General features: G+C 36.1%; 1 protein-coding gene across 1 annotated transcript; it reads right to left on the reverse strand.

Moving 5' to 3' along the window:
* Positions 1-2,289: 2,289 nt before the first annotated feature.
* Positions 2,290-11,910, reverse strand: LOC111198097 (L-ascorbate oxidase homolog). Its single transcript, XM_048742885.1, has 3 exons — positions 11,720-11,910; positions 4,941-5,400; positions 2,290-2,822 (listed from the first exon to the last, which is right to left on the reverse strand). Exons 1-3 carry the CDS (start codon positions 11,784-11,786, stop codon positions 2,516-2,518), a joined length of 834 nt encoding a protein of 277 aa, XP_048598842.1. The 5' UTR covers positions 11,787-11,910; the 3' UTR covers positions 2,290-2,515.
* Between the last annotated feature and the right edge of the window lie 623 nt (positions 11,911-12,533).

The following is a 12,533-nucleotide window of genomic DNA, read 5'->3' on the forward strand; positions in this document are numbered from 1 at the left end:
TACCTACAGCTTGATAACGATATATAGCCACAACTCAATAATGTACCTTATCTATATTATGGACCATAACATGTTCTTCCTTTTACCTTATGTGACGCTTAAAGGAATAATATGTTTTTCACCTACTCTACTGTATTCTGCGTAAGGGAATATATATATTCTAGGCAAATCCGAAAAATATGGAAATCTCCATATTCGGTTAAAGATGTACTTTCCTCATTCTACACGAAATCTAATCTAAATCTCGCAGAGTATATTCTTTCCTAAGTAAAAAAATCATCAAAATTGTTCTTTTTTCCACTCGAACCCAAGTTATTCAAGAGAAAATTATACACACAAACCACTATACCACATATGATTCATGCTACTTTGATATGTATACTAGCTTATATACTAGAAAGTATAATAAAAAAATTAAAACTAATCCTGGATTGCTCCACAATTAATTTCTGAGTTTTGTATATATTGTATTTTCATATAATAGAGTCAAAAGTGAACGTTTAAAGTTTAAGGCGAAATCATAAAGATATTTCCGTAAATTTAAAAGTACTGGGGCGAACATTAAAGATATTTCCCTGAACCAAGAGTTTTAGGGCGAAATCAAGGACTAACTTTCAAAAATAAAATTTATAAGGAAAAAATAAGAAATAAACTAATCTCAGGGGCCAAGTGTGCAATATATTAAAATTTAGCCATGTCTGTTTCGTGGTTTGGAACGTTCGATGTGGAAGACAAATGCTCGATCCATCTGTCTTGGTCCAAATGACGAACTGAACATCCGAGAGAACCAATCGAGCGATGCGTGAAGGTGTGGCCTGCTCGATTCAATGCTCTCGGGCCGTGACTGCTTGAACGGAGAAGACGAGCCCGTGCAGCGGCGGAGATGACACGGCAGTGATGGTTCCGGTGAGAGAAGTTGATGGCGACCAAGAGCACGGTGAAGCGACGGTGGCTACAGCGACGGAGCTCGAGTCGATACACAGTTGGGACCTTGTAACCAGTGTAGATATTGGTAGCTCGAACCCAGAATTGGAAGGATCGTGGCCATGGACGAAAGCTGTTGGAGATCTTCTCCTGAATCTCTTTGAAATCGAACCCTTGCATTTTGTTTTAGCAAAGAGATGGATTGTGTTTTTCTCAATTTTCTGAGGGTAGTTGATTGTGTTTATCTGAAATTTAGGAGTTTAGAATGAACCGATGGATTGTGTTTAGCGAACCGATGAATCTCCTTTTTTTTTACTTTATAAATTGTTTTAAGAAAATAAATTAGAATATTATATATTTTAGCATTTAATTTAAGGGTAAAATTGTATTTACAGAAATTAAAGTTCTAAAGGGAAAAAAAATTTAAAAAAAGTATTAGAGTGACAAACTCAAGTTGAAAGTGTCTCATTTTTCCAATTTTCCCTTAAAAATAGGTCTATTAGGGATACCCATTTAGATCTACAAATTTTGCTCTAAAAATGAACACCGTGTTATGTTCGTAAAGATAATGTTTAATGCACGCAGATAAAGATAATGTTTGAGAAGAATTATGGAATGTACAAAGAAGCACATCAATAATCTCAGTTACTTATTGACTTATGGTAATGTGATAAATCAGTTGCTCGGATTCAAGATGGCATGCGACAATGTTTCTGATATCAACACAATCACTATGGATTAATTATACATCAGTGAGATGATCTTACGATGGAAAATGAAAACGATTTTGTACTTGATGCTAAAAAGTCTATGTCTGGTATTAAACTTGATGAAAATTTTCTATTTCGTCTAAAGGTTATAATCATGTCATGTGTTACTTTATACAAAAACAAAGTTTTTTTTTTGGAAAAGCTGTTCTGAAAACACTTTAAATCCCTTCTATTTATTTTTTAAAGATTTGCTCAAATCTCAAATCTTTTTAAAATTCCTTGGATTTGATATATATTGAAATTCTCTCAAATCACTGGTTAAATAAACTCCCCTTAGAGAGTACTATGCAGGCATTTAGAGCATAGATTTATGCAATATCTCAAAAAAAAAAAAAAAAAAAGAAAAAAAAAAACAGAAAGTTTCTCAAATCAGCTGCTTTTATAGATACCAACTAGAACTTTTCATATCACATGCAAACCTTTAATAAATGGCTCAATTTTTATTTTTTTTTGCAAATTGCAACAATAAAATATATTTCAGTAATTCATTTATTATTTAAATACGAATATTATTTTTCCAGAACCTCCGTATGAAATATGGTTGCTCTTATAGAATAGTTCGTAATGTTGTAGAATATGCCCAATTGACGTATATGTTTACCATGCTTCAAAAGCATATCACTTCTATATTCGAATTCAGCGCAACGTCTGGCTTAAACAAATCAGAAAAATAGCATGCATCATAAACGTGTAATGGATTACAGACATCTCATAACACTTTCACCATCGACCTACAGAAACCAAATTTTAAGGACATACGTATATAAGAATGTAAAAAACCTTGAGCTACAAGTCTCCAGGCTGAACCACGCCAAACCAAATTAAAGCGAGTCTCTGGGAGGCTGAGGATCAGGCAAGCCCTGGATAATGCCACAACGGAGACCGTTTGCTGGAAAGCTGTACTCATCCCTCTGGGATAGTTCTGGCGGGCCGACATTAACATAAAGCTGTTGACCTAAGTAACGTTTCTCGAGAATCTCAGACCGAATATTCCACATGCCACAGTTGTCGAAAGTCAATAAGATGGCTCCCCAACATTTGGGATAAACTTGGATTGTGTGTCGGTATACTGCGTCTAATAGATTATAGTTCTTCCTCTTCGCCGGCGTCCACTTCCCTGGCTCAACCCTACACACACACATTAGTCCTCTTTGAACCAAATGTTCTTACCAAAACTAATTAACTTGCAAATGTTAGTCCAAATTCGCTACGTTTTCTCTAGTCCTTGTTATTTTATCATATCATATACTGAAACAGATTCTAAAATATGAAATTTCTGCAGAATATAGATATATGTGTGTGTGTGTGTGTTCTTTAACATAAATTATAATTTCTGTCATATACTATATTAGAAGCAATAAGAATGGTACAGTTTTATATGTCATATTCTATATTAGAAGCAAGAAGAATGATAGTCGCATTTTACCCAAAAAAGTGATATATAGTCGTACACGTGTTACTTGCGGTTTATATTTTAAAATGATGAACTAGATTTCGACCCGCACAATCGTGCGGATGTCTATTTTCATTTTACATAAATATTTTTTTACATCATTTATGGTATATATATTTATTTAAAAAATTAATATATGCATTAAAAACATATTAAATATTATTTTTGAATTAAAATTATATTCAGTTTTGACCCACCGACCTTGAAAACTAAGTTTTCTATTAGCAATATTTTTACATTTATTTATTTCAGATAATATATTATTAGATATACAAAAGTCTAAGATATGTCGATTTTTATACATGTATTATATAGTTTTTGAATGTTAAGTCGTTATATCATCGTATTATATTTTTTAGCATAAATTTTTTATATTTATAAAAACTATTTTTCCAATTTTATCAATTTAATATAATGTTATTATATTTAATTCAATATAATAATCTAATTTAATATGAACTATTATTATTATAAATTGATGAAAAGGTAATTTTTTTATTTTATAAATGATTACTATATATATATATATATTAATGCATAATAATAGTTCATTGCTATTTACGAAATTAGTTGAAATATTTACAATTTTTTTTTGAAAATGAAGATAATGCTATAATATTTTCAAAAGATTTGTTAAAAAAATATACATATATATATATGTATATATTTATTTATATTTATATTTAAAATAAAAAAGATATCATGCATAAATGATTTGTATTATTAACTTTGATGAAATACATGTTAATTTGTATACGTCTATTATATAGTTTTCTAATATTAACACGTGTTACCTACATATTACATTTCAAATATAAATACTTACAAAAAATAAAATATATAAATTTGACAATTTAAAATAATTTAATCATATTTACCACAATATAATAATTAATAATTTCTCTTAAAATGATTGATTATGATTATATAATTGATAAAATGGTAGAATTTATATTTTTAATATTATAAAATATATAAATGTATAATATTATTTCATAACTAATTTCGAAATTAATGAAAATTTACATAGAATTTTTAAAAATTAAGATCTTGTTAAAATCTTTTAAACAGACTTGTTAGAAATTTTAAAATATATATTTATATTTAAAATGAAAATATATCAAAAGATATTGTGATTAACGTAGTTTAAAGATTCTATATATTATTAGTCTTGATAAAATATATTTAATAAAAAAATTAAAGGATGGTCCAAATTATAAAAAAATATATGAAAGAATTCAATATTTCTATTTTAATAGATAATATAGACTATAATTAGAAATTTTAAGAAAATAGTATACAAATTTTTTTTATATAATAAAATCTTAACTAATATTAATTTATAATAATATTAGTGTACTAATCACAAAATTAATCAATGATTCATTATATAATAATATTTAAAATATCTAATAAGATTTTGTAGATTTTTTTCTCAACATATTTTTATAATTAAAAAATAAGACAATTTTATAGGTGAGTTGTTATATATGTCAATTATTTAAGATGTGATATTTTAATGATGTCATAATGTTAATTAGAATTAAATGAAATATAATTTTCTAGGGAATGTCCATTTTAAAAAAATCACACATGAAGAGAAGTTGTGACTTCTGTTTTAATATAATAGATATTGTGTAAATTTAGATATATGATCATGTACTTAAATCTGTATATACTATCTGAAGTTTTACCTAATATGCATTTGATAAAAAAAACATTTTCAAAATTGTGTGTGTGTGTGTGCGCGCGCGCGCGCGCGCGGAAGAGATAGTAGATATATATATACTTACGCGACAGCAAAGAAAGAGTATCCATCAAGATGCCAAGACTGTCTAGTCCTTTCCTGATTTTCGAACACAATCTCCACGAATGAACGGTGCTCGATGTTCAAAACGTTTGGCTGCACCAAAATATTACTAGTGTCAACCTTGGTCGGCTCGTCCTTAATAGTATCGTACTTGAACACCTTGTCGGCTACACCAAAATACTGAGCCAGCTTAATCGGCGTTTCGGTTTCCACGTGTGACACTCCGCTAAGCGCGTACCTGAGCTTCTTTCCCTCTATTTTCCCTACGGTGTTGACTAGTTTTATGGACCGTGTGATGTTGATTTTACCGTAGTGGTATGAGCCTTGAGGGTTTGGTCTAGCTGCACTTGCGGTTAGGTTCCATCTGAATGATCGGAATTGGTTTAGTGACCAGGCCCAACCCACCGGAGGTTTAGGAAGCTCTGGAGATGCTGCACCTTTGCCTGCACGGCACAGAGATATAATCCAGAAACTTATTAGGGTCTTATATGATCCTATTAGGATTTGAACCATAAATCCAATATTTCAACAACAAAAAAGTACAACAAGGTTAATAATAGATATAACACCTACTTTTAGTAGTTTTTTTTCTAAGTGAAAATTTTAACAAGATGCCATGGAAGAGATTATTTTCAAATAACGAATAAATTTTTAATCAGTTATAGTATGATACAAGATACTACTTATATGAACTGTGAATAAACTCAGCTAAAAATCCATTGAAACGTCAGTAACTGTACTTGCTAGATCGTAAAACTGTAAAATGATTTTTAGTTCTTTTATAACTAAAGCAGTAAAGTCGGCCCAAGCTTCTGTTTTACGTTTGTAGCATGGTCAATTATTCTCTCTAGGCAAACTATGTTTGTGTTAATGAGAACATTTAGATGCAACTAATTTATGTAGACCGTAGAGTTTCTAGAATAAAGAGCTTATAACTAGTGTTGATTCTTTTAGCTTGATTAGATTGATCTAGTTCGTTCGTTATTGACTGATCGATTGAATCTGATTACGCAGGTGATGATTAAGAGCATAAACGTAAAGATGCAAAGCAAAATGTTCACCCGGACTTCGTTTCCTACTGTCCGGGGAGGGATCGAAACCCTCAAGCAATCACTAGAATCAGATTAGAGTTCCGGTAACACCACACAAGCTCGATCTAATCACGTCGGAGAAGACAAGTTGAAGTTACCTCCGAGATACACTCCAGGTAGTCGGATCCTGCAGCGGTGATATCAACGGCGACTCTCTTCTCTTCAGCCTCCGATCAATCACCTCAGGTAGACCTCTCTTTCTTCTGATTCTCTCCCCTTGATCGCTTTCTTCTATCTCTGTTTCTTCTGAGATAACAAAAGTGACGACTAAGGCCGTTATGGCCGTTGCACTTTCGGTTATAGCTCATTTGAGCTGGAATGGGCTTTTGTCGAGTCGGCCCAATACCTGAAGTCAAGCCCATATCCACAATTCTCCACCTCTTGACTTCGGACAAACCGAGAAAACTCCACTGAGTTCTGTCTCCTTCTGTTGCTTCCAGACCTTCCTCAAATTACCTCTGACTTGGGAAAAGAATCTGTAACTCTTCAAGCTTTGCCACTCCACAAAAAACACCTCTCAACCCAAAATTTCTGACCTTTGCCTTTTTTTTTTGATTCTGTACTGTCAGTCTTCAGAAAAAACTCATCAAATCATGCCGGAGATTTCAGTCACATGCCGATGACTCCACCTGAAACCTCACACCTCGAGATCACAACTTGATCTCCTCAACTCTACGGGTAAAGCTTCCTATCTTAGCTCTAGGTAGAACTACCATACTCCTCAAACTTGTCAGAAAAACTTACTTCGGAACCTTTTTTTTTTCTTTTGTAAGCTGACAAACCGATGAGGAAGTTACCCGTAGCCGCTTGCTTCAGCAGATGTTAAGAATCTCACAGCAGAGCTCAAACTTCGTGCCAGGTAAACACTTAGTCAAAAAATCTGCTGGATTCTTAGAAGTATGAATTTTCGCTAGGTTGACGATTCGCTTAGACACAATATCCCGGATGAAATTGAATTGTGTGTCCATGTGCTTAGTCCTTTCATGATGTACTGCATTCTTAGATAGGGCAATTGCACTCTGTGAATCGCAGTGTATCCTTACACTGTCTTGCTTGTAGCCTAGCTCCGTAACAAAATTCCTTAACCATATGGCTTCTTTAACTGCTAGAGTTAGAGCCATGAACTCCGCTTCGGTGGTAGATAACGCTACCACAGACTGTAGTCCTGACTTCCAGGACACAGTATTTCCTCCAACTCGAAACACAATTCCGGAAACTGATCTTCTCTTGTCTAAGTCTGCGGAATAGTCTGAATCGGAATATCCTTCAACTCTGAACTCTGTCGATTTCTTGAAGAACAAACACTTCTCATAGGAGCCTGCAACATACCTCAAGACCCACTTGACAGCACCCCAATGATTCCTGCTAGGATGAGACATAAATCGACTGATCAATCCAACAGCAAAGCTAAGATCTGGACGCGAGCCAACCATAGCATACATCAAGCTTCCTACAGCACTCGCATAAGGCACATCCTTCATATATTCATATTCATCAGCTCTTTCTTTAGGATGGAGACTCTTTAGCTTGAAGTGTGAAGCCGTAGGCGTAACAACTGATTTGGCTTCTAGCATTCCAAAAGTTTTCAATACCTTTTCCAGATATCTAGCTTGCGACAGCTTCAGAGTTCCATTCTTTCTGTCTCTTACGATGTTCATTCCAAGAATCCTTGATGCCCTTCCTAAATCTTTCATCTCGAACTCAGCACTGAGACTATCCTTCAACTTAGTTATCGCTGTTTTGCTTCCTGAAGCAATGAGCATGTCGTCAACATACAACAGTAAGTAGATAGCCTCACTGGAACTGACATCTTTCATGTAAACACACGAATCATACTCACTTCTCAGAAACTTCTGCTTCATCATAAACCCATCAAATTTTAAATTCCACTGCCTTGGTGACTGCTTGAGCCCGTACAATGACTTCCTTAACAAACAAACTTTGTTCTCATCACCTTTACTCACAAAACCCTCTGGCTGCTCCATGAGAATCCTCTCATCTAAATCTCCATGTAAAAAAGCTGTTTTAACATCCATCTGCTCTAGTTCGAAATCGAAATTTACCACCAGAGAAAGTATAAGACGAATAGAAACATGCTTCACGACAGGTGAGAAGATTTCATTGTAATCTATGCCTTCCTTCTGTGAATATCCCTTTGCTACCACTCGTCCTTTGTATCTAGGTTCCTCAACCCCTGGAATACCCGGCTTCAGCTTGAATATCCAACGACACCCCACGAGTTTCTGATCCTTTGGTCTTTCAACAAGATCCCATGTACGATTCTTCTTAAGAGAAACCATCTCCTCTTTAGCAGCAGCATTCCAGAACTTTCTTTCTTTTGTCTTCATGGCTTCAGCATAGGTCTTTGGTTCTTCAATTTCTTCTAACTCTTCTGCTGCATTCAACGCATAAGCAACCAAATTAGCATCATCAAATCTCGATGGTGGTCTGATGTTTTGACGTATGTTTCTATCGCGTGCCAACACATAATTGTCCAATGATGGATCTCCTGAACTGACCACAACCCCTCCTCCTTGATCTGAATCTGAAGAATCTGATTCCTCATCTGACGCAACTGAATTCTGTGAACTTTCATCTTCTGAATCTTCCAACACAGCTCCACCTGAAGCTGAAGTCTCTCCTACTTCAAATGTAGCGGTCGTTGGACCCTGAATCAGATCATCACTGAAGCTCACACGTTTACCTTTTCCCTTACTCTCCGACTGAACTACCTCTCGACTTGTAATCTGCTCTAATTTCTCGGTTTGTGTATCCTTGAACACTTCCTGCTCATGAAACACCACATTTCTACTCGTAGTACACTTTCCATCTTCTTGAATCCAAACCCTGTAGCCTTTAACTCCAAAAGGATAACCAACAAACACTCCTTTTACAGCTCGAGGACTTGTCTTCTCTTGTACCTTATGTACATACGCAGAACACCCGAAACGCTTTAGATTAGACAAGTCTATCTTTCCTCCAGTCCATCTCTCTTCAGGGATCTCAAACTCAACACTCGAGTTTGGAGTCCTGTTTATTAAGTACACAGCTGTCGATGTGGCCTCTGCCCAAAATTCAGATCCCAAACCTGTTTCAGACAACATGCTCCTCACCTTATCCATAATTGTTCTATTCATCCGCTCAGAAACACCATTTTGTTGAGGTGTATAGGTGCATGTACGATGACGCTTGACTCCAGATTCTTTACAGAGTTGATCAAACTTGTAATTACATAATTCCAACCCATTATCTGTTCTGAGGCATTTCAACTTTCTCCCTGTTTGATTCTCAACCTCCAGCTTCCATTCTTTAAAACAGCTGAAAGCCTCATCTTTTGTTTTAAGGAAATAAACCCACACCTTCTTGGAGTAATCATCGATGAAGCTAACGAAGTACTTGCATCCTCCGAGACTTTCTGGAGTCGACGGAGACCCCCACAAATCTGAATGAACGTAGTCAAGAATACCCTTTGTTGTATGCTTTGCCTTCTTGAAGCTTTGTTTGTGAGACTTTCCCAATGCACAACTCTCACAAAACTTCAAGTCTTCAACTTCACTTATCTTTAGATAACCCTTCTTGACAAGAACATTCATATTTGCAATACTCATGTGACCAAGCCTTGAGTGCCACAGATCAATCATATTCGGCTCTGCTTTACTGATGTTCACTTCTGATTGCGAAACCACTCCTTTTAGATAGTAAAGACCATCTTGATAACTTCCAGATATAACCTTTTCTCCATCTTTGTAGAAATCAACTATGTAATTTCCACCTTTATAGGTGCATCCAGCTTTCTCAAGTTGCCCATATGAGATCAGGTTGCGACTCATCTTAGGCATATACCTGACGTCTGTGAGGATCACTTCTTTACCCTCTGAATTCAGGATTCTAATTTTTCCAATTCCCTTCACGTCACAATGTGTGTTATTTGCCATAAGAACCTTTCCTCCATTTACATCTTGAAAATCAAATAGCACATCTCTTTGTGGGGTAATGTGAAACGAACATCCTGAATCTAGTATCCATGCCTGGCGCGAGTCTTGCACACTGACGGTTAGAACCAGTGGCTGCCTTCTCTCGGAGACGGTATTAGCTGAGTCACTTGACTCGTGCGCCTTACTGTTTCTTTGAGGACACTCACGTTTCCAATGTCCCTCCTTTTTACAAATAAAGCACGCTGTTTTTCCATCTCTGTTAGCTCTCGGCTTGGACCTTGACCTCTGATCTCTGGACTTAGATCTGCCTTTCTCAGATTGGTTGTTGTTGTTATCTCGACCATTTCTTCTGTTTGATCTTCCTCTTGACTCAACATACAACCCCTCAGAGCTGGACTTGCTTCCTTTTCCTAAGAGCCCTTTCTGTTTCAACTCAATCTCCTTTGCATACGCTGACGATACAACCTCTCTTACTGTAAGAGTATCCTTTCCTGTACCATACTTCAGGGTGTGCACTAGAGCTTCAAACTGTGGAGGTAGACCTGTGAGCAACTGAATGGCTTGATCTTCATCACTTACATTGATGTTAAGGCTAGCTAAATCACTAACCAACTTTAGAAACTCATCCATGTTCTCTTCAATACTTTTAGTCTCCTCCATCTTGAAACTCGCAAACTGTTGCTTCAAATATATTCTGTTTGGCAAGGTCTTTGTTTGATAGTCACGTTCAAGTGCTTTCCACATTGCATAAGCTGTAGGCTCGTGCATTACCTTTCGCAAAATCATGTCACTTAGACACGTTCCAAGCAAGTTCTTGACTCGTGTATCCTTTGCAACTTTCGCAGGATCTAGAACGGGATCTGCTCCTTCTTCAGCCTTCTCTGATGACTTGTACAGTGTTGCACCTTCATCAAGAACTGATGCAAGACCTTGGATTTCAAGCTGACCAAGTAGCTTGTATTTCCACATCCCAAAGTCTCCTTTCCCATCGAACTTATCCATCTCGAATCGTCCTTTCGTAGGTTTCATCTCTTCCATCTTGATCTCCATACTGATGATATCCCTATCACTGATGACTCAAGAATCTTGAACGAAAACTAGCTTCAAGCACAACCACAGCTCTGATACCACTTGTTGATTCTTTTAGCTTGATTAGGTTGATCTAGTTCGTTCGTTAATGACTGATCGATTGAATCTGATTACGCAGGTGATGATCAAGAGCATAAACGTAAAGATGCAAAGCAAAATGTTCACCCGGACTTCGTTTCCTACTGTCCGGGGAGGGATCGAAACCCTCAAGCAATCACTAGAATCAGATTAGATTTCCGGTAACAACACACAAGCTCGATCTAATCACGTCGGAGAAGACGAGTTGAAGTTACCTCCGAGATACACTCCAGGTAGTCGGATCCTGCAGCGGTGATATCAATGGCGACTCTCTTCTCTTCAGCCTCCGATCAATCACCTCAGGTAGACCTCTCTTTCTTCTGATTCTCTCCTCATGATCGCTTTCTTCTATCTCTGTTTCTTCTGAGATAACAAAAGTGACGACTAAGGCCGTTATGGCCGTTGCACTTTCGGTTATAGCTCATTTGAGCTGGAATGGGCTTTTGTCGAGTCGGCCCAATACCTGAAGTCAAGCCCATATCCACAACTAGAAGAATGTTTCATTTGATAGTGCCAAGGACTGATTAAATTTAAAGTGCGACATCTAGATTGAGTTCACATAACCTTACCTCCCTCATAGCGGAGAAGAGCTGTGGACGTGAGGACGGTTTTGAGGAACCGTGTGGAGGCCACCATGTAATAGTCTTTAGGTTCTTGATCAGCGGTCACAAGAACACCAAAACACTGACCAACATGAAGATCAAGTGAGTCATATAAGTTTTGCAGAGTGTGAGATCCTTCTAATTCCACAAGCGTTAAACATTCTCAAATCTATCTGTAGACTGTAGATACTTTTCTTGTAACCTAACTTGCTACACAAGAAACTAATATATATCAATACCTAATTCGTGCAAGAAACAATATATAAATATGCTTTTGCTCACCACGTGAAGAGGAAAGGCTCGTCGAGATTGTTGATGACATTAATGACGATGTTATTGTTGGTAGTTGTGTTAAGATTGGGGCCGGGAAATTTATCGTTGATCATAATAGCTTTCTGAGGAACTCCGAGGGGTGAAATCGTGCCATACATTACTTTCCACGTAAAAAATAAGTAAGGATCCTCAGCCTTTATTACTTGCCATACACTCTTTCTTACCACTAGTGGCATTCCGCCGCTACGCGCCGGGTTCAGCGCCGGGTTCGTATGTTTTAGTTTCTAATGAATTTAAATTTTTTTTTGATCCATATGATAATTGATTAGTGATAGTAGTGTATTACTTTGTTTTGAAATATGTTAAAGAGGATGTGTTTGTTTTGTGATTATGTTGTATGACTTTGATATTTGTGTTATTCACATGGAAAATTTTCATGTTTACCATTTTTTTGGTATAATTATTCATGTTTACCACTACTAAAGATACATCTTGAAAAATATGTTCT

Source organism: Brassica napus, chromosome A10 (genome assembly GCF_020379485.1).
Source record: "Brassica napus cultivar Da-Ae chromosome A10, Da-Ae, whole genome shotgun sequence".
Taxonomy (NCBI): domain Eukaryota; kingdom Viridiplantae; phylum Streptophyta; class Magnoliopsida; order Brassicales; family Brassicaceae; genus Brassica; species Brassica napus.

Coding starts and splice junctions, on each gene's coding strand:
- LOC111198097 (XM_048742885.1), bottom strand. CDS start 11,786: ATGGTGGCCTCCACACGGTTCCTCAAAACCGTCCTCACGTCCACAGCT. Junction 5,401..11,719: donor TCTTCTCCGCTATGAGGGAG/GTAAGGTTATGT, acceptor TGTGCCGTGCAG/GCAAAGGTGCAGCATCTCCA. Junction 2,823..4,940: donor TACTCTTTCTTTGCTGTCGC/GTAAGTATATAT, acceptor GTGTGTGTGTAG/GGTTGAGCCAGGGAAGTGGA.